This window comes from Ochotona princeps, chromosome 7 (assembly GCF_030435755.1).
Source record: "Ochotona princeps isolate mOchPri1 chromosome 7, mOchPri1.hap1, whole genome shotgun sequence".
Lineage (NCBI taxonomy): Eukaryota > Metazoa > Chordata > Mammalia > Lagomorpha > Ochotonidae > Ochotona > Ochotona princeps.
The window spans coordinates 30,721,149-30,743,371 of record NC_080838.1 but is presented as its reverse complement, the minus strand read 5'-3'; the positions used below and the strand labels follow the sequence as shown (position 1 = coordinate 30,743,371).

Below are 22,223 nucleotides of genomic sequence, written 5' to 3'. Positions count from 1 at the left end.
TCCCCAAGGGGCCAAAACGGCCAGAGTCAAGTTGATCCAAAGTCAGGAGCTTCTGCTAGGTCTCACATTGGTGCAGGGTCCCAAAGTTTTGGATTATCCTCTACTGCCCTCCCAGGCCACAAGCAGGGAGCTGGAACTGGAGCAGCTGGGACACAAATTGGCGCCCATAAGGGATTCCGCTGCATCCAAGGCGAAAAACAATCCAATAATAAATTTGAAGCTGCACCATTGTTGTTTTATCCCTCCCATAACAGTGTTAAATACCACTGATTATAAAATACATCCCAGCTTCAGAAATGCTAAAAATTTCTTAGAATCAGTTGATAAGTGACACAGAGCAGATTTTTTTCTCTTTCTGATAAAGCCATCAGGCTGTACTCCATGGAGAAAACGAAATGCATGAATCATGGGTTTTTTTGTTGTTGTTGTTAACTTTGAGATTGCCAAATATGTAAAGTTTAATCAAGAGTTGTGAAGCTCTTTTCATCAAATACTCTTCTTACCTGTTTTGTTTTATATTATAAACATTTAATACTTAAAAAGTTAATTTTAAATTAAAACTTAAATACCATCAAAAAGATTTCTCTGTATAAATTGAGTGGATTATACATTACTAAAAAATATAAACGTGGAAAAATATATAAATGACATAAAAATATACAAAAGTTCAGACAGCTAGGAATTGGCATTGTGATGCAATGAGTTAAGCCACCAATTCTGAACCAGGCACGCAAATGGGAGTGCCCGTTCCAGTCTTGGGTTTTGATCCATCTTCCAGCAATGTGCCTGGGAAGGCTAAACATTGTGATCCAAGTAGTTGGGGCCCTGTCGTTCATATGGTTCTTGGTTCCTGAGTTTGGCTTTGACCAGCTTTGACTATTGAAGGAATTTGGGGAGTTAACCAGTAGAGATAAGATCTCCACTCCCAACCCTGCCTCTCTGGTTCTGTCTGGCTTGCCCACCCTTGCCTCTCTCTACTGTCTTTCTGTGTTGTTCTGCCTTTTAAATAAATGAATATTCATTTATTGTAAAATGTTCACTTGGATGGCTAATTTGAGCAAAAATTATTCACCTTTAAAGATTGAAAGGAAATTACCAGCATTTTTTTGTTTGTTTACCAAAAATTAAGAATGCTAATATCTGTATTTGGTTAGAAACACAGAAATAGATATTTTCATTCACTTCTAAATGAATACAAATGAATTTAACCTTTTCAAAGGTTAATTTAATATTTTTATGTCAATAAGGCATATTTATTCTTTGACTCAATGGTTCCAAGTCTGCGAGCAATATCGGAGGACTTGCTGTTGTGCATCAGCAGGGTAGGCCACTGCAGGCATCAGCAGCCCACATGAATACTGGTTTGATTCTCAGTTGCTCTGCTTCCAATCCAGCTGCCTGCTCATGCTTCCAGGAGAGCAGTAGAACATGATGCAAGTGCTTGGGCCACTGACACACATACAGTAGATCTAGATGGAATTCCAAACTCTTGTTTTCTTTCTCTGATAATTGAATAAACTTTACCATAATTTAAAAATTGTTTTTTAAAGATTTATTTATTTGAAAATTAAAAAGAAGAGAGACAAAGAGATCTCTTCCATCAACTGGTTTATTCCATGGATGGCCTCAGCATCTGGGACTGTTCCAGGAACTAACTCCATTTTGGTCTCCTAAAGTTCTTAGGCCCAAGTACTTCGACTGTCTTCTGTTTTCTTTTTAAAACACATGATCAGGGATCTTGTTTAGAAGATATTAGCTGCAAAGAAACTAGTGTCCAGTACTATTTCAAATAAAAATTTAATGCAGCCAGAAAAATAACTAAATCTGATCTGTACCAGTACATCAGGTGACATAAAAATGAGAGGGAGACAAAAAGAATTTTTGCAGGACAAGAAATCAGAACTGTGTAAAGTATTGAGATAGCTTAATAATTATTTAAAGCAGTACCAGAAAGTGGTTTTTTTTGTTTTGTTTTGTTTTGGTTTTTGCAGAATATTCTGTGCCTTTGGGAAATGTGAGTCCACTGGATTCTGGACCAACTTATTCATTTATGTCAGTATCCTAGGGGCACTTAGCAGTGAACTTAGTTCATGATAACAGGTGCGAAGAGAGACCAGATGAATTTTGCAATATTAACTCTTTGCGGTGATCATATTTAGCTGCTGCCTGTATTGCTAAAATAATTTCAGTGGTTGTCTGAAAGCAAAGGGCTGTTTTAAGTGTATACTGCCATTGAAGGATATTATTTATATGAAACTTATTTTTAGATATTATAAAAATATAGTACATAATTGATGAAATTGATATTTGCTAGAGATTTATGGTAGAGAATGAAAAGCAGTCCTAGATTTTCACTTTATTTAAAAAGACCAGTAATCATCTGACAAGACAGCACTGTTGCCATTATAAAGAGAGATTGTAGTTCATACCAGGCACACATTGGCCATGCTCTGTGTGGTCACCAGACTTACCCAAAACCAAATCAGTCTGTTTGAAGGAGACATGTGTCAGACTGTAAAGGCTTTGCATCTCGAGTGACAGTTCATCAAGGTAACTGAGTTTTGAGTGGGGGAATAAAAAGACTTTTGAAATGGCTAGATTCATTGTTAAAATCTTAAATTGTGAAAGTCCAAGAAACTGGGTAAAGTTGTTGCCTAGATCTTTTCAGACGTATTCTTGTACATTTATGGAGTTTTTAGTCCATGAAAGAAGAAAAATTACTGAAATGCCTTTCTTTACTCAAAGCAATATTATTTCCGTGTGTATTAATTTTCTGGAAAACTTTTCCATAGGAAACGTCAGTGATCAGTACTGTAGTGACTAGTGTCCAGCGGTCAAGACATGTTACATGAACATAAACCACTGTCCTTGTTCTTAAGCCATAGGCATTAGACAAGTATACACAACAATTGGGGACTTTCATATAAATTTAGGATGAGAAATATTTGCCTGATGTTTTTCCATGGCTCAATCTTGTCATTAAAGTAAGAGCATGAATTGAAGAGAGATTTTGCATGTTGCAGAATTTTCCCTTTACCAAATAGTATTGGTGACCTTCACCTCCATAGACAATGAGCCTGAAACAGAACCGGCACTATGGGGCTTGTCCATCCCTGCGCTCACCCTTGCGTGCTGAAGGATTCAGGTCTACTGCAGTGACTCACCCTGTGCACATACATCTCGAGGATCATGTGGCACTCCCCTGGTTTGTTTGATTTTAGTAATGTGTTATTCTTACCTCCTAGCACAAGTAGTAATTCCAGACTTGTTGCCTGTTCAACGACTCAGTATTTTGGTCTTTCTTAATAAGACCTTCATAATAGAAACGTGAAATGGTTGGAACCCTTGACCTGGCACTCTACCTTTTGTGTGCATCTGGAACAGGAGGAATGTTTCTGCAGTGAAGTTGGCAGAGGTCTTAGGAACAATGCTTTGATTTCATGCCAAAGAGAAAACTGTTCCACTTAAATTAAAAGAGGTGGCTATAAAGAAAAAATAAAACAAAAAGACAACACTGGAAGTTATTGTTCCCCCTTTCTCTCAGTGCAGTGAAGGGAATGACACTACAGTACATGGAGTATATTGGTGTCATAATGCAGAGTGATGCACAGAATATTTGGATTATTTGAATAATGTTGACTTTAATCAATCTGCGCCTTTAATGGCGACTGTAAATATCAAACAGATACAGATTGTATTTTTATGTGACTTTTTGTCCTTTTAGTGACTTTTAAAAGATTAAGAGATGGAATTAACATTGAAATGGGGATTTTCTAAACTAGTCAATTATTAGATGAAAAATAAATTTAAAGAGCCCCTTTGTAAAAGAAGAAGAAGCAGAGATTAGCTGGGACTATAACTAGCCTTCAAAAATGATGCTGTTATTGTAAGCAAGAGTTTAACTTGCTGTGCCACAATGTCAGATCCTAAATTATTTTTGTTGTTGAATTTTTCATGAAGGAAAAGCAATTTTAGATTGAACTACCATTATTTAATTTTCAGAATTCAAATAATTATTTTTCTCCTATTTAAGATGTTTTACATCAAAAGATGACGGAAACATGTGCCACTGCTCATATTGGTGGAGTTAATATTGTGTTGCTTGAAGGAATCACACCAAATATACAGTAAGTATGTTATGTTCATTTTTATTTCGTTATATTTGTTACTATTAAATAGAAAGCTGAAGGTCTTTGTATAAACTATAGCTGCTCAGAATGAGATTCTGAATATCAGTAACATGAGACAGTAAAATGTTCTTAGAAAAATAATTTTTTTCTTTGATTTTGAACTTGTACTGCCTTCCTCCCTGAAAATATGGCAACTCTCATTGTAGGACTGTCTAACAAGAAAAATGGTCAAGGCACAATTTCAGTTCAACATTTAAGAAGCATATGTTCACATAATTTAAATAGTTAATAAAAACATTTATAGTCAAGGAATATGAACTCTTAATTTCATATTAAATAATCAATAACCATACTCACACTGAATTTTAAAACTTTGTCTTCACTTTCTATGTGATTAACAATAAAACCAGTGAAATCTTTGGTAGTATGCGTAAGGCTTTTATTTTTGTTCTTTTATCCTTTTCCTTGAAGTTGTTTTCTACTGGATCCAAAATGCTCTGATAATAATTACTTTCATACATATATTCAGATCGATTATTGATATATTTAACACTTTTACTTAAAGCATTTTCATGCTTTTAGTTGTATATATTGTCATTCCTAATTTTTTTTTCCCTGTGGATCAGTTTCATACTGTAACTTCAGAGTGTTTTGATAAGTTGGGCTTAGAGATTTTACTTTTTAATATTATTACTAATGTAATAATATTGTAATATGGTAATATTACTAATGTTAATGTTGTGATGCAGTTGTTCTGTAACATATCCATTATTCTAGGTACTAAATACTGGATTTGGTTCAGTTTTATTAATTATTCGTCATAAATTAACTGAGAAGTATGACAAATTACAGCTCTGATCATATGTGCAAAGTTTTCTTAGGAAATATATTGTTAATGTTCATAAATGATCCGTAGCTTTCTGCAGTAAGTTTTGGTTAAAATCAGTAACCCCAGCATATATCTGAAACCTTCCTTGAGACCATCTCAGGTTTGTCTCTTGTTTTGTTTCACAATAACTCCCTAGAGTTCAGGTCACTATTTCCTTATTAGTATTTTCAAGAAAGACCAGTAAATTCTAGTGATTTTGAGAAAGATCCTAATATAGATGTTTGGCTATTTATAATAATTTTGGGTTATTTATAAAAATTACAAACTTCCAACTCTTTACCAAGATCCTCGCTTAGACTATTTTATTTACCTTTTACTGTGATCCTGAAAACTGATGCGGTTTTATTCCATTTTATAGAAATTTGAGATTAAGAAAGATGAAAAACATTTGCTTAAATTCTTAAAATCATATAATTAAACAAGACTCATGAAACCATATTCTTTCCACTTCTTCCTGATGCTTCTGCAGAAAGTCACCTCAGGTTCTGAGAGTCCTTGATGCCTTTGTTCACTCTAAATTTGGCCTACCTTAGTTACTCTACCCTGTTCAAAAAGTGAATCTCTTCAGATGTCCCAAGTATTCTATTAGTCCATGCTCTTGAATCTCTTGTAAATTATATTGCTTTTAGAACCTATTGAAGAGTGTTAAATTTGATGTTTCTTGCTTTTCACTAGTCACTGCCAAATTCAAATGGTAATATTTGGGGGGATGAGTATTTAGCATTTCATTTTTAATTGCAATTAAAGGGAGCTAGAGTTTTTAAAAATAAAGTGCAAAAGTGTCTAAAATTTGAAGGAAAATTTTAGAAATGAGAAATTAGAAAAGCTTTCCAGTTTTCTTGATCCTGTTGTAACTAATGGATGTATGCCTATTGATGTGCTTCCTTTTTGTTTGCTGCTCTCTTGAATCTTCATCTATAGACTGGAGGATTTTCCTACATCTCCTACAAGTACAGCCAAACAAGAGTTTCTGTATGTCATATTATTCTTTTCAATGGCTTTCTGATTAACATAGTACTTGTTTTAGAGATAGATATTTAAATTATCTTAAAGATTTAAATATATGTAGTTATTAATTTGAAGCTTTAACATAGAGCCTTTTAAATATTAAAACTTAAGGAAAACACAGATAAGAGCTAATGTTTGAAAATTAATACCTTTTTTGTTATTGACAGGTTCTAAACATTATAGTTGGGTGTTTCTTGTGCTTTTTTCTTTATCATGCTATTACAATTTCTGCCACAAATGATTGTTTAAAAGAATCTTATTGCTTATTTAAAAAAAGTTAAAATTGTTCACTTTGCAAAATAATTTTCACTAATTGCAAAAATAATCCTTCAAACACTAACAGCAAAGCACCTTTGTATCTCAACTTTACATTTCTTTAAATGTGAGATAGTTTACTGCTCCACTGCTGAATTTTACCTTAAACTTTCACTGTGTGCACTTTTATATTTTGAGTGACTTGAGTCACACATTATGCAGTATATTTTTACTCAAGAAAGAAGTGATCAAAATGTCTCCAAAATGAGTACATAAAGTTGTAGCGTGCAATACCTGCTTATTGTACATGAAAAGTTCATGGCAAGTAACCAAGAAAACTAATGACAATGTTCATTAACTGTGATTCAGAAGATCTCCAAGTGCCCTGTGAGTCTCACTTCCAGGGACCATGCCTGTTCAGACAAGACCTGCACCAATTTTCTCTCACTTCTTGAGTCCAGGAAAGAGGACTTTAAAGGCAGGGCAGCCTTTCAACTTCTTTTTTCTTTGTTTGTTCTGTTTTTTTTGTTGTTGTTTTGTTTTTTAACTTTTTTTTTGCTTTTGATGATCTTTGCATATTCGATTAGTGTGCAAAGGGTCAAGGCCTAGAGGTCAGTTTCTTTTAACAGAGTAGTTATTAGAGTGATTTCTTTAACTCCTAGACCTTTGAAATAGCATGAGCATTTTTTCTTTTTGTATCTAGTGCATGTCCCTCTTTGTAGTTGTACAGATCTCTAGAATATGCTGGAAAAGGAAAGAGTTCTAAATGTGAGAGAGACACAATGGCTTTGGGCCATTGTTGACTGCTTTCCCAGGCCATAGGCAGGGAGCTGGAAGGGAATTCGAGCAGCTGGGACATGAACTGACATCCACAGGGGACCCTGTTGCATGCAAAGCAAGGAGTTTAGCCACTGGGCTATCTCACCGGGCCCACAAATATTTGAACAGTTTTAGAATATGTTTCTGTGTATGATTCAAACACATGAAAAAATCTTGTCATCCTAGCTCATTAAATGATTTGACTGAGTGTCTCATTTTTAATTCTTTTCAAAACTTTTTTTATATTCTGTATTCTAACAGTCCTCTTTTTCTGTTGATAGAACGGTAGTGAAATGTAGTATTGCCAAATCCCAGGCCCTCTATAGTGCTCAGAGAGGGTTGAAGACAAACAATGCTGCTGTGTTCAAAGTAGGAGCTATCAGCATCAATATTCCTCAGCACCCTGCCACCTTACATAGCATGATGGTTCGGAGTTCTCACCAACTGTCTAAACAAATCTCAGACCTCATCAGGCAGCCTTCCACAGCGTAAGCTTTCCATTTGCTGATATTTTGTGATTATGTACAATACCTAAGGGTGTTCTTTGCTACATCAACAAAACTTGGAGAAAATGCAGGATTACTTCATAGTCCTGACCATTATGGACAGTGAATGGGACATGTGAATATCATTGCAATACCATGTCAGACATGAAATTGTTGTTGTGTCATTTTCCCAAAATGAGACTAGATGAATGCTAAAGATCTGAGGGCATCGAAATAGACACCAGTAGAATGAAAACTGATGAACTCTAGTCAATCCTTGTTTCCTTTAAATTCATTGCAATTTATAAACTGCATGGGTTTAAAAAAAATCACGATATTTGTTTTTATCCCATGAATGGTTTTGTGTTATAATCTATATGAAATTGTTGCTTATGATTCAGAAAAGGATTTGACAATGCCATGTAAATATTTTAAAAGGCAATCAAAATTTCATACTTTTTTTTTTATTTCCTATAGCGTTTATTCCTTATATAGCCTTTTTTCATTTCTGCATTGCTAGGCCTTATTCCTGGCCTCTGAAAGCTACCACTAAATAAAAACTACAGTAAATTATTAGGTATTTAAAACATTTTGATAACAAAATATAAAAATATATGTAAAATGTAAAAACACGACCCTATTTCTTTTCCCCATTTTACAGAGTGGAAATACATTAATATGCCTTTTGATGATGTACAAAAGCAGTGATTTTTCCCATTCTATCTAGCTGTTTAACCATGATGTACTATCAGGGCTGAAATTGACTAAGAAGTAAAAATTTAAATATTCTCATCCTGTGAATGGAATATGGAATCTAGATTGTATATGTTAAACCTAGGTTCAAAATATGGCATGAAATTCTTCCTTTTTATACCTTTTTGTCAGAGGGATATGGTAGTTCACAAATCACCCACTAAAGCCAAGTTGTGTTCAAGTCCTGGTTTCATTACTTTGTAGCTATACTTTCTCATTTGCAAAATGGAGATAATAATACCTATTCTAAGGACTCTGTGTATTATATAAAAAAACAAAACATCTAAGACACTGGGAATAGTACCTGGCTCTCAAATAATTACTTTCATTGTTGGTTATTAATAGTGATAGTAATATTAGTTACAGTAACATAACATTAGAGTAACATTGCACTACTGCACTCAGTAGTAGACTCCATAATGATTGTCATAAAATTTGGAATCCCTATTTCACATTAATGATACAAATGTGTTGGCAATATAACATTCAGGAGTTGATGTTGTTACTAATTCTGGGTATCTACTTTTTTAGAACATATCTGCTTGATAGCTTTCTTTGGAAAGTTTTACTGTGATCTGATACTGGGAAGAAAATACCTATTTGCGCAATATGATTCCTGTTTTTCACTGAGAAACCTTAAAATATTATGTAATAAAGTGATTGGTATTCATATTTTTTTCTAATTTTGGGGGGGTTTATAGCCCACAGCCTGTTAAAGAAGATATTGCAACTCCACTACCTTCTGAGAAAACTCCAACAAGCGTTAATCAAACTCCTGTTGAAACAAATGAATTTCCTCAGCTACCAGAAGGTCTAGAAAAGAAACCTATTGTTCTTAAATTCAGTGCCATGTTAGATGGCATAGCCATTGGAGCAGCACTGTTACCATCTCTAAAAGCAGAATACAAGATGGGAAGAATGAGAAGTCATGGAATGACAGGTAAGGTAGAATTTTGAATTGATTCTCTTAAAACTGACAATTTGTTTCACAAATTAGTAATATTCTGGTGAAAATATGAATTTGGTTTTATAGATATTATATGAAAATCTAAATAACTTTGATCACAACCTTTACATTTCAAAAGTAATATTCTCCAGTCTTGCAAATACCAATGCATCTTTTTGAATGGGCAGTGTGGACCTTGCTTTGAACACTTGGAAATGTTTCAGCTGGGGTAGGCATTTGACTTATCTGTTAATATACCTATATCCCAAATCAAGAGTTCCTGGATTTATGTCCTTGTTCTGCTGCTTCCTGGCTTCCAGCTGCAGTGATGGCTCAAGTCACTGCTTGAGTACTTGAGTACAGTGGTTCAGTCAGGCCAACCACATGGAAGTCCCCAATTGTAGGTCTGGGTTCCTGGTTTCCACCTGGCTAAGCGCTGGCTGTTGAAGGCCTTTCAAATAAATAAAAATTAAATTTTTGAAAGCTTTGAGGTCATTTCTGTAATTTAACCTTAAGTTGAATAAATGAATCTGTTTATACTTTTTATAGTCTCATTGTAAAAATAACTTGATTTTCGCATTGAGTGCACTTAGTGCAAGTTTGGATAATTTGATTTATTTAAGATAATAACTTCTGTTTCTGTGACCCTTCTGCTATTCTTCCTTTCCATTTATATTTATTTGAACAGCTGTTTCATTAGAAAATCAAGTGTTTACAGTCAACAATAAAATAAATAACATATCTTTATGTGATATACAGTAGCATTAGTAATTATGGTTAAGGTCAGAGATGTGTAACTTTACATTCGTGAATGTTTTCCATGACTGTAGTTGATTTGATGATTTTTACTGTTTCGTCTTGCAGTTTATCAGGACTAGGGGACGTTAACTGTCAGCTATTTTCTATGAATAAATCTCCCAATGGATTAGATTTTTTTTAATTTGATGTATTTCTCTTTTTCTAACTCCTTAATACTAATGACTTTATTCTGCCATCTATGAAATAAAGAATGTGGATTTTTAGCATGTAAGAGGATGTTGAACAGAAATAGCCTTAATAAATATCTTTAGGCTTACTCTTTATGTACAAACATAATAAACCCTGCTGACTAACTCTTCAGTCATAATATGTGTATTTAAAAATAGGAAATATATCACCAGTTTAAAAATTTTCATATATTTCAAGATTGATTCTAGGATATCCATATATTTTAATTTAGTCATTGTTTTGTCAAAGTAAGGATGAGTGCTGACCTACTCAGTGAATTTTCTTACAGGTGCACAGACAAGATTTACATTTGAGCTGCCAAATCACAGATTGCGTTTTACTTCAAAAGTTTCTGCCACAGATTTGTCAACCATTCCTCCTTCTGCTAGCCTTAACCTTCCACCTGTTACTATGTCAGGAAAATACATTATGGAAGAACATGATAGTTACTCAGATCAAGTGTGGAGTATCGATGAACTGCCTTCTAAACAAGGGTACTATTTACAGGGAAATTACCTGCGTTGTGTGGCAGAAGTAAGTGTATTTTTAAATTTTCTTTCTCTTTTTAAGTCTTCAAGATCTAGGTATACTGAAATATGTAATGCTCTAAACCTTTAAGGCAAAACATTAAAACATTTAGTTTTGTAGAAGAATTCTATACGGAATCCCAGGTCTGCATGTCTGTCTTGGTTGTTTTATTTAGACATGGCGCAGTTTTAGAGTTGTGTAATGTAGTCTTTTGATATTTTAAATTTTTGCTTATTTGCAAGCCAGGGAAAATCATCTGTTGATTCACCCTGCTAATGCCCATTGAGCTAATGCTGGCAACTGCAAGCTCATTAAAGATTCCAGAGTTGATGGCAGGCACTCAATTACTGCTGCCTTCAAGGGTTGGCATTAGCAGAAAGCTGAAATTAGGAGCTAGAACTGGAGTTGAGTGATGAACCCAGACAGACTGATGTGGGACACACACATCTGAACCACTGAGCTAACATCCTGTGCTTATTTAAACATGCTGTAAGTACACACACATGCACACATACAAAATACACATACCTATTCATCTTTGAATTTACATGTGATTTAATGTCCATTTCTACATTATATCATGGCTCATTTGATTATAAAAAGAGATTACCAGTTAATATTCATTCTGTGATTTGTGTGTATTAACTTTCGCAGTCCCTAAATCAACCCTGTGAGGTACACATACTTATTCTCATTCTGTAAGGAAGGAAACTGAGCCTTAGGGAGGTTATATGTTTCATACAGGTATACATGATTATTTATGATAATCTCAGTGTCTTATAGAAAGGTGAAAGTAATTCACACTCTAATTTCTTCACTAAGGTAAATTGGAAGTCAGCAAGCCTAATTTGTAATTTTTAATCAGATATCTAAATATCTGTCAAAAATTTAAAAAGCACTTAGACATATATTTTTCATTTCATTTATATTAACCACTGCATCTGTTACTATCATGAGTTGATATAAAAGAATATTGAAAATAAAAGAAAGTAAGAGACTTTCCATAAGTCTTCCGATCATCAGGTCAAGAGACAGGAGCCATACCTTAGTGATCTGCCTCCAAGCACCTGTGCTCTTATCCTTATCAACAATGCCAGAAAATGTAGTTACTTTGTTAGAAAGCGATTTGCTATTTGTTTCAAAATTTTGATCTCCAAAACTTAACTCATTTGTAAGAAAATATTTGAGCTCTTTGTAGAATTTTACAAGTGTAATATATATAATTTATACTAGATGTGTATATATATACTTGTAAGCATAATTCAATCTACTTATATACATAATTCATTTACCTTCTCTAAAAGCGGTTTGCTCTATCACCTGCCTTAGAGTTGATTACTGTATGTGAAAATAAGTGTATACACACATCCATGCACATTCTAACAAGACAAAGATTTGCCTTAAAATATCTAAAGTGCATTTCATTTGTGCTTTCTGTTCTGAAACCTAAGAGCCCAAACTCTATATGAGCAATATTATTAGCGCTTTATTTGAAAGAAAGCACCTGAAAATCATCTTCACACTTTTTATACTACACTGTACCAAATATAAGTACCCAGAGAAACTTAAAATTCCGGTAACTTCTTTCTTAAGACTGCCAAATCCACATTTCTTATTTAATTTTTAAGCAAGATATGAAATGTAGCAGTGTAGTAAGTGACGAAGCATTTGACTTAATACAGATATGGTTAAATCTATCATAGTTATGTATTCAGCTTTAATTAAGGGCTGCTTTCTGTTTAATCCATTTTTCAGAAATTTATCATCTTGTACTGAAAAAGGGATACATATTATATTAAAGCTAGGTAGGGTGTCATTTGCCAGAATTGTTGCTAATTACCTGTATCCTGAGTTCCTGATACATGAAGTACATGGAGTTCAAGGTCAATAAATATTTTAATAAATGGATAAATTTATTTTTCCTTACAGTGATACTTGCTTGTTTTTGAGTCTATAAAAGTGGCCGTTAAAATAAGTGTTGACAATAGGCAAAATTCCAACTTTGAAGTTAGCTGGCTACATAATTTTTAAGTATTTCTTATATTTTATTGATTTCTGTTATTCCAAAGAGAAACTAGTGGGGGGAGTACAGTTTAGTCCATAACAGTGTCTGGCTTGGAAGTGTTACAGATTCTGTTACATTCTTCAATAAATTGTGTTCAAATTGTATGTAATTATTCCCTCAGCGTTATAGATGAATTTTGTGAGCAAAAAGGGATAAAACTACAATTTAGTCATTAGTGTTAATATAAAACTTTGGCTTTTTTTTGGTCAGGTTGGCTCCTTTGAACATAATCTCACAACTGATCTTCTGAACCACTTGGTATTTGTGCAGAAAGTGTTCATGAAGGAAGTTAATGAAGTAATACAGAAAGTTTCTGGTAAGATAATTGGGAGTCCTTTGGTGCAGGTGCAGGTTTTTATTCTCATTAGTGAGCTACAGGATGAGTACTGATCATTTATATATATAACTGTAGCTAAGTCTTCAGAAGTTATGTATCCTTTTTCTGGCTTACCCACCTGTGAAGTGTTTGCTAATTATTTTAGTCATGTGTAGTGTAAACATTTTCAAAGCTTCTTTACTGCTCCACTCAGAAATAAATAAAGGAAGCAAGCAAGCTTAAGTAAGTTATTCAAATTAATCCAAATTATTTAGGAACAAAGGGTTAGGCAGCTATTAAGACTGTAAACCTTTTTCTGCTCTGTATGGTGGCTATATACCATCTGTATGCTAAATCATCTATGGTGCTGTTTATTTTTGCTATGTCTCAAGAGCAGGTTAATTGAATTTCTTAATCACTGTTTTACATTTTGTCCAGAAATATAGATACTTGATTAAAAATATTTGACTTTTAAATCATGAGATAATATATTAAGAGGAATTAGGGTAAAAAACATTGATTCTGTACGAAATTGTTCACTGGCATGATATGTTCCCTGAGCCATTTCTCCTTGACTGTTGAAGCAACTATGAAACCAGAATAGCCACTAATTGTGGCTGGTAGCCTTTGTAAAAAAAACTATCTGTTGTCTAGAACTTTTTTATTGTACAAAAGAGCTGTTTGTTTGTTTCTCTCTTAACAACATTACCCTAACTCTGATTTGTTTACTTTTAGGTGGAGAGCAGCCCATTCCTCTCTGGAATGAACATGATGGAACAGCAGATGGAGATAAGCCTAAAATTCTCCTTTATTCCCTGAACTTGCAGTTCAAGGTAACTTTTAAATGACAGTGTTACTTTAAAGGTATTTTTCAAACTAGTTGATATATGATAATCATGTCAGAAGTCATAATAAAGATCAATTTCATGTTATTGAAATACTGTAATTTGTTTCACCATTGTAGCAATTTATTTGATTAATGTTTTGGTGAGTATTTTGCTTCTTATTCTTATTTATTGCTCTTATAGTTTATTCATAAGCAAACATTACATCTACTTTTCAAGTACTACTATATAAGAATGTGAATATTTCCAGTAGTTAAGGTATTAGTGCTCTTAAAATTCTTGCCAAATATTTGTTTAATGTATTTAACCAGTGAACACTCTAAATATATAAATAGGACTGAAATGAAGTCTTATTGTCAAAAATGTCTTATTAACCATGAGAAATCACAATGCTGGCAGCTTTATGAGCTCGTTACTACAAATCCTATACATATTTTAAAACATCATGTTTGTATGTTGAAAGATTTAATTTCAATATGTGTACATTGTTTATTTAAAAGTCTTTTCTTTCTCCTAACATATAATCTGCTAGGGCATTCAAGTAACAGCCACAACTCCATCAATGAGAGCTGTGAGATTTGAAACTGGTTTGATTGAACTAGAACTTTCGAATCGACTTCAGACCAAAGCTTCACCAGGAAGTAGCAGCTACCTCAAACTCTTTGGTAAATGCCAGGTAGATTTAAATCTGGCATTAGGACAAATTGTCAAACATCAGGTGAATACAGAATATTTTGATAATAGTATTGTAGCTTTTAAATTTCACAATCAATTTATTTTCAGCAGTATTTGGAAAATTATTTAGGTTTCTAAAGAAGGCCTTTACAATTTTACCCTGACATATCATTGAATATTGTTCTATCATATGGTTAGAATAGAATAAATTGCATGAAATTTATCTGTTATCTAGGTAAAAATTTGCTTGTAATTTGAAAAATTTCCTTATATTATTATTTTTTTTAAAGATTTATTTATTTTTTTTATTACAAAGTCAGATATACAGAGAGGAGGAGAGACAGAGAGGAAGATCTTCCATCCGATGATTCACTCCCCAAGTGAGCCACAATGGGCCAGTGCTCGCCAATCCGAAGCCGGGAACCTGGAACCTCTTCCAGGTCTCCCACGCGGGTGCAGTGTCCCAATGCATTGGGCTGTCCTCAACTGCTTTCCCAGGCCACAAGCAGGGAGCTGGATGGGAAGTGGAGCTGCCGGGATTAGAACCGGTGCCCATATGGGATCCCGGGGCTTTCAAGGCGAGGACTTCAGCCGCTAGGCCACGCTGCTGGGCCCCCTTATATATTGTTTTTATTTCAATGCTTTGAAGTAACAGTAGTTATGACATCCTTACAGTGTGAAGTTTATATCTTCACTGTAGAATGTTAGTTTTTGCAAATATTAATGTTAAATGTATAGTTTTGTAAAGCAGTCAATACATTTCTCTGATTTATAAAAAGTAATTTTGATAGCTCTGTGGAGATTTCATTGTTTCTGTTTCACAAAAATTATTGTAGTAATTTTAATCTTTTATCCCTTTTTATTTAAAGAACCAATTAAAAGAGTGCCAATCAGTTTCAGCATTGAATTACTAGCTTCAAAGAGTAGGTGGGGAAAAAATGAACAAAAATTGCTTATCTCTAGAGCACAAAGTAATTTTTTCTAAGGGTCCGCACTTTGGAAAGAGGACTAAACTCTGTTTGGCATTGCGTTACAGATTGTGAACATCATCTTAAGTTTTATTTTCTTTTTTTTTTTTTAAGATTTATTTTTACTTTTATTGGAAAAGCAGATTTACAGAGAGGAGAGACAGAGAGAAAGATCTTCCAGCCACTGGTTCACTCCCCAAGTATCTCTGAAGGCAGAGCTAAACTGATTGGAAGCCAGGAGCCAGGAGCTTCTTCTGGACCTCCCAAAAGAGTGCAGGGTCCCAAGGTTTTGAGCCATCCTCCACTGTTTTCCCACCACAAGCAGGGAGCTGGATGGGAAGTATAGCAGCCAGGACATGAACTGGTGCCCATATGGGATCCCAGTGCACGCAAGGCAAGGATTTAGCCAATGAACCAATGTAGAGGGCCCACCTGAGCTTTAAAAAAAGAAAAAAAAATTATTTGAAAGGCAGAATGACAGAGGAAAGACAGAAAGATTTCCTTCCATCTGTTGGTGTATTCAGCAAATGGCCACTGTCCAGGATTAGTTCTGACCAAGGTCAGGATGTTAGAACTCCATCCAGTTTTCCTTTATGAGTAGCAAGTGCTTGGTCCCTACTTCATTTCTTACTCAGGCACATTAGCAGGAAGGTGGGATTAAATCAGTGCTCTAGAATTGGATGCTGGTATTTTAACTGGCTAATCACTGTGCCACAATGCTAGTCCCCATCCGAGCTTTTGTATTAGTTTTATTTGTGACTTTGTATTTACCTTTTATAGGATGGTTCATATAGAATACTTAAGTATTTCTGGCACTGAGTACAAAAACTTTCATAAACAATTTAAATTGAGAAAAATGTACTGTTGTCCTTTTGATGAAAATGCTACAACAGGTTTTTTTTTTTAAATTGTTTCAGGGGCTTTGTGGTACAGTAAGTTGGGCTAATGTCTGTGATGCCAGAACACCATATAGGTGCCAGTTTATGTCCTGGCTCTTCACTTCTGATTCAGCTCCCTGCTAGTGTACCTGGGAAAGCAATCGAGGATGACCCACATGTTTGGGCCCCTGCCACCCACATAAGAGACCTCCATGAAGTTTATGGATTCTGACTTAGACATGATCCAACCCTGTTCATTGTGGCTGTTTGAGTGATGAACCAGCAGATGCAAGATCTCTCTCTCTAAAATTCTAAAAGAAATTTTCTTTTATTTGGTTTTTTAACCTTCACGTTTTCTTTAGGTTTATGAAGAAGCTGGTTCTGATTTTCATCAAGTTGCATATTTTAAAACCAGAATTGGATTAAGAAATGCCCTCCGAGAAGAAATCAGTGGTTCCTCGGATCGGGAGGCCGTGCTTATTACCTTGAATAGGCCAATTGTTTATGCACAGCCTGTGGCCTTTGATAGAGGTATGATAAATTCAGTGATTTCTGTTTGCTACAAACTAGAAATGTTTTGGTGATGCTAGTTTAAAAACATCTGTCACATATTGATTTAAATATTTGACAGCTAAATGTTTCCGAAATCTGAGATTTGAGCATTTTTAGTCTCTTCTTCATTCCTTTCAGTTACATTTTAAAGTTATTTTGCTTTCTACGTTAATACATGAGTATCTGATTCACACCATTTTTTGTGATGTCAAGTTCTTTGTTTTGGATAGCAGTTACATTCCTTTGTGTTTCGATGTATTTATTCATTTATTTTCTTTAAAAAAAATATTTATTGTGTAGAATAAAAGCACAATATAAGATGGACCAGAGGATCTCTGTACTCAGGAAACTCTTAGTCCAATGGAAAAGAAACCAACTATAGAGTACTAAGTGGAGTTAGAGAAGTAAGTTCTGTGATGTAAATGAGTCCTTAAAAATGCCTATGCATCTTAGAGGAGAAACTTCAATTTCAACTTTGAGTTAGTAGTTGACCAGGGAGATAAGTATGTGCAGGTGGCTCTTATCTTGTGTCTTGGGACTTACTGCAGTCCTTAACATAAAGTAACTTTTTTTTTGTCAAATGGAAGAGTATGAATTGATCTATGAAGATATGAGCACAAGAGTTTCAAAGCATAGCAGCCTCTTTCATAAAGAAAATAGGAAAGAAAACATAGCAGGTAGATAGGATTTAAATGTGCAGATTGGGCAAATATGCTTGAATTGTGTTTTAGAGGCATGAACCCTTTCTGAAGCCATTTAAGAAGGCAGCTAATGGTCATAGGACTGTGGTAAGATCTGCTGGAAAACTGCCCTTTTGCACCTCTACAGATAACATTTTATTTTTTTAAATCCTATATATAGTTTTCATTGTATCTCTCAACAGTTCCTTAAAATATTTTTCTAATAAAATTGTGGTAATTTGTTTATTTGAAGGAATTACACACACACACACACACACACACACACACACACACACACACCCCTGTGTTCTCTGGTTCATTTCCCATATGGTAAAATAGCTGAAATCAGGAACCTGGAACTCCTCCCAGGTCTTCCATAGGGTGATCAGGCCTGTCTCTGCTGCACATTATTGTGAAACTGGGTTGGAATTAAAGAAGCTGGAACTTGAACCAGTGTTGATGTGGAATGTGTTGATTACATCAGTGACCTAAGCCTCTGTACCAAAATGCCAGCCTGTCCTTAAAGTATTTTCCACTCTTGTTGTCCGTGACACAATACTTGCTATTCTTCCTACTTCCTTTTGAAAAGTAACAGAGAAAGAGAGAGGACAAGAGTTCTTCCATCTTCTGATTCGCTCCCCAAATAACCACAATAACCTGGTCTGGGCCAGGCAGGCTAACACCGGAGTCGGGAACTGCATCCTAGTCTATATGTTGATAGCATGGCCTGAAGTACTGGGGACATTCTCTACTGCCTTCCCAGGTACATTTTTAGGAAGGTGAATGGAAAGCAAAAAAAGTACTCCAGTCACTGTAAACAGTGGCTCAATTTGATGGACCACATGACCAGCACCATCTGAGTTCACATCTTTTTCTGCTGTTAGTCTCCTCTCCCTATGTAACACTATGAAATGAAGGTTTTCCTTAAGGTTTCTTGCTTGTTGAACCCCTAATTCTTTGACCTTTCTAAATCAATTCCTCTTAATATGTATTCCATACATGTTCTTCAACAATTTTACAAAGTAAGGACCAGCACCGTGGTTTGATGAGCCTTGGTTTGTGTCCCAGCTGCTCTACTTCTGTCTAGTTCCCTGCTTGTGGCCGGGGAGGGCAGCAGATAATAGCCCAAGCCCTTGGGACTCTGTAGTCACGTGGGAGGCCAGGGGAAAGCTCCTGGCTCCTGGTTTAGGATTGGCTCAACTCCAGCCATTGTGACCATTTGGGGAGCGAGCCAGTGAACAGTGTTTTCCTCTCCTTCTTTGTAAATTTGTCTTTCCAATAAAAATAAATAAATCTTAATTTTTTTTACAACATAGTAGCAGTAAACTGTACAGACAAGACCAGTGACCATGTCTGTTCATTTGTTGTTCCAGCCCAGTATCTAACACAGAAATAGCATTTCACAAATAATTCGTTGAATGAATCCTTGGATCTGGATTTTTTCATTTCTGCCATTATGCATTTGCCTTTTTTTTCATTTGTCAATAGAAGCACTAATGGTTGTTCCTTAGATCCTTTCTAATTTTAATGCTACAGTTTTCTGATGTAATTTTTATTAATAAGATTTGATAACTACTTGTTATAGTAAACTGCAGCAGTGAGTTTAATTTTCTTTCTGTCATGCTTAATTCACAAAAGCTGTGCTGTTTTGGCTGAATTATAAGGCTGCCTATGACAACTGGAATGAACAAAGAATGGCTTTACATAAGGATATTCATATGGCTACAAAGGAAGTAGTAGATATGCTACCTGGTATCCAGCAAACATCTGCACAGGCCTTTGGGACTCTCTTCCTACAACTCACTGTGAATGATCTTGGTATTTGCCTACCTATTACAAATACTGCTCAGGTACGTTAAGATCGATTGTATTCCAAGATTAGGAAGCAGACATTGCTACTGTTCGTTACTAAGTGTGCAGGGGTAAGGGACATTTCTCCTCTCAGTGGCCATTTGGATATTTATTACATTATTCAAAGGTCATACAAAATTGTTAACTTAAAAATTAGGGTGCTGTGGATTTTTTAAATTTCAAGTGCTGTCTGAAGTTGCTTTGGCAGTAGCTTACCAAGTGATTTCACAGGACATACATGGCTTGTAGACTGGGCATTCGCTACTGAAGAATGTTATAACAGATTTTTCAAGAAAGTTATTTCTTGAGTTATTTCAGAACAACTGATTTTCTACAGCAGTTCCTCAACTGTAATGTATTGAATCTGATTCTTAGGAAACTATTCTCTGAAGCACTCTGATAGAGCTCAGGATTGACATCCATCTGGTAACTCTTAGTTTTTACCTTAACAAATGAGAAACTCGACATTCAGAATCTTTTTGTTTTCCTTTAGCAAAGAAATCTTTGGTATAGGAGTGTAAAAGAAACAAAAAGGCTTTTGTAATACTGTTTAATAATTCCATGTATAATAGGACAGAGAAGCAAATGAGAATTTTCTCTTAATTCAGGAACAGTTTTTAGGAATACAAATTTGCATGAGCATGTGTGTGAAAGAGAAAATGCTATGAATACTGGGCAGGGCAAGGATTTAATAGTTACAACAGTCACATACAAAGGTCTGTATTTTACTGTTAGTTTACCTTAAATAATCTATGACCAATTGCTGAGTGAATTTATCTTCCAGGTCTCTGGTAAGAAAATCCTTGGGGTTGATCATGGGCAGCATTAATATGCTGCTATGTCAGGAACTAAAATTTCATGATTTCTCATGGCATGATTATGTGATGCCTTAGGAAGACTGTACATACACGCCACGGGTACTGTTCTAGTGAAAGCACACCTAATATTAAAACAGGCGTTGGAAAAGTAATTACCCTGAACACACATCTGACTAGTGTTTGACTTGAGCAGTTGAATTTTTAAAAGATGTTTCTAAGCTATTTTTAAATGGAATTTCCAGATGTTTATTCTGTGAGGATTTCTAAAGGTAAAACCATCATCACCTCTATCTGACCTCTTGAATATATTTTTCAGTCCAATCATACTGGAGACCTCGACACTGGTTCTGCCTTGGTACTCACCATTGAAAGTACTCTCATCACTGCCTGCTCTTCGGAGTCTCTGGTTAGCAAAGGGCATTTCAAAAATTTTTGTATCCGTTTTGCTGATGGCTTTGAGACATCATGGGATGACTGGAAACCAGAAATCCGAGGGGATCTGGTAATGAATGCCTGTGAGTGTCGATTATTTTTCTGTGTTAAGTTTTGAAATTTTAGAAAATTCTTCACTTGTAAAACCAAAGATAAAACCATTCAGACATATGACAATTTCCAGTTTATGAAGAGCTATTTCTAATTTTAAAAAAATAACAAAATTTATTTGTGAGAAACTGCATCCTTTAGTAGTTTTGACAAGTGGGTCATGCAGGCTTGCTGCTGCAGTAGAAGATTTCCTCATTGCCAATTTCTCCGATAATTGATCATGAATGATTGAGGAAAACAGCTTTGTTCAATGGGTACCTTTAAGAAAGTAATAAATGTGATCTAATTCATCACATATAACATATATAACACCTGTAAATAGCCAAGACCAAGAACTCCAGACTTAATCAACATGTGCAAATCCACACATCTGGATTTTTAGGAATGCAGAGTGTAATGTATGATTTTCTCTAATTTCATGTTGCTCAAGGATTGATACAACCACAGCTGAGTTTATATGCCACTTATAGGATTTTTATTTATGTCTATTAGATGTCTTAAATGCTATATCAGAATTGGTCATTTTTAATTTTGGTAGTGAAATAAATAATTGAGGAACTAATAGATTGTGAAATACAATTCCTCAGCCAGTCTGATAAGTTACTTTTTAAAAGGAAGAATGCTGTTTTTATGCAATTTACCTTCCTTTCCACTGAAGAAAATCTTTGCTATCTTGGTTTCCATTTACAAATAAAAACTTTTCATTATGTTTATGCCAAAAATTGAAGCATTAGCTTACAGTATTATCTGAAATTTAAACAAAAAATATATAAAATTCTTATTTTCAATATATAAGGAAGTAAATATGTTTTTCTATGACTTTTTAATTTCTGTCCTGGAGTCCCTATAATTTGAGACAGATTGATAAGAAAAATGCATCCAAATTTATGTAAGCTTTATGTGACATGGAAGCCCTTTTAAAAAGTGAAGATGCAAAGAAGTAATCATACCTGGTTGTTTTATACTGGATTTGTTGGGAAAGACAGTATAGTAGGGTTGGGGTGGAGATTAGGAGCTAAAGGTGGTAAAGCAGGGGGCATTCAGCAAGGCCTGTTGGTTTATATTTTTCCACTGTCACTTCATCTTCAGCGGTAGGGATTCTCCTTTCACGGTTTGTAGGAAGGGCACCTATCACAGTGATTAGCTTAAGGACCTGCTTAGAGACTTCTAAACCTGACATTTTCCAGATTTTTTTTCCAGCTAATCGTATTCAGTTTAATACACCCTATTTG

The 22,223-nt window shown here is 34.8% G+C and overlaps 1 protein-coding gene across 8 annotated transcripts in view; it reads left to right on the top strand.

Annotated features, from left to right (window-relative positions):
- Positions 1-22,223, top strand: part of BLTP1 (bridge-like lipid transfer protein family member 1) — a 189,826-nt gene that overhangs the window by 107,850 nt on the left and 59,753 nt on the right. For 7 of the 8 annotated variants that reach the window (XM_058666890.1, XM_058666895.1, XM_058666894.1 and 4 more), the window contains 11 exons: positions 4,034-4,127; positions 5,941-5,991; positions 7,383-7,589; positions 9,041-9,279; positions 10,562-10,806; positions 13,076-13,181; positions 13,917-14,014; positions 14,559-14,744; positions 16,910-17,078; positions 19,418-19,629; positions 20,765-20,963. In XM_058666890.1, the coding sequence (XP_058522873.1) occupies positions 4,034-4,127; positions 5,941-5,991; positions 7,383-7,589; positions 9,041-9,279; positions 10,562-10,806; positions 13,076-13,181; positions 13,917-14,014; positions 14,559-14,744; positions 16,910-17,078; positions 19,418-19,629; positions 20,765-20,963 (1,806 nt within the window). The remainder of the gene's footprint in view (positions 1-4,033; positions 4,128-5,940; positions 5,992-7,382; positions 7,590-9,040; positions 9,280-10,561; positions 10,807-13,075; positions 13,182-13,916; positions 14,015-14,558; positions 14,745-16,909; positions 17,079-19,417; positions 19,630-20,764; positions 20,964-22,223) is intronic. The other variant, XM_058666891.1, reaches the window with a different exon arrangement.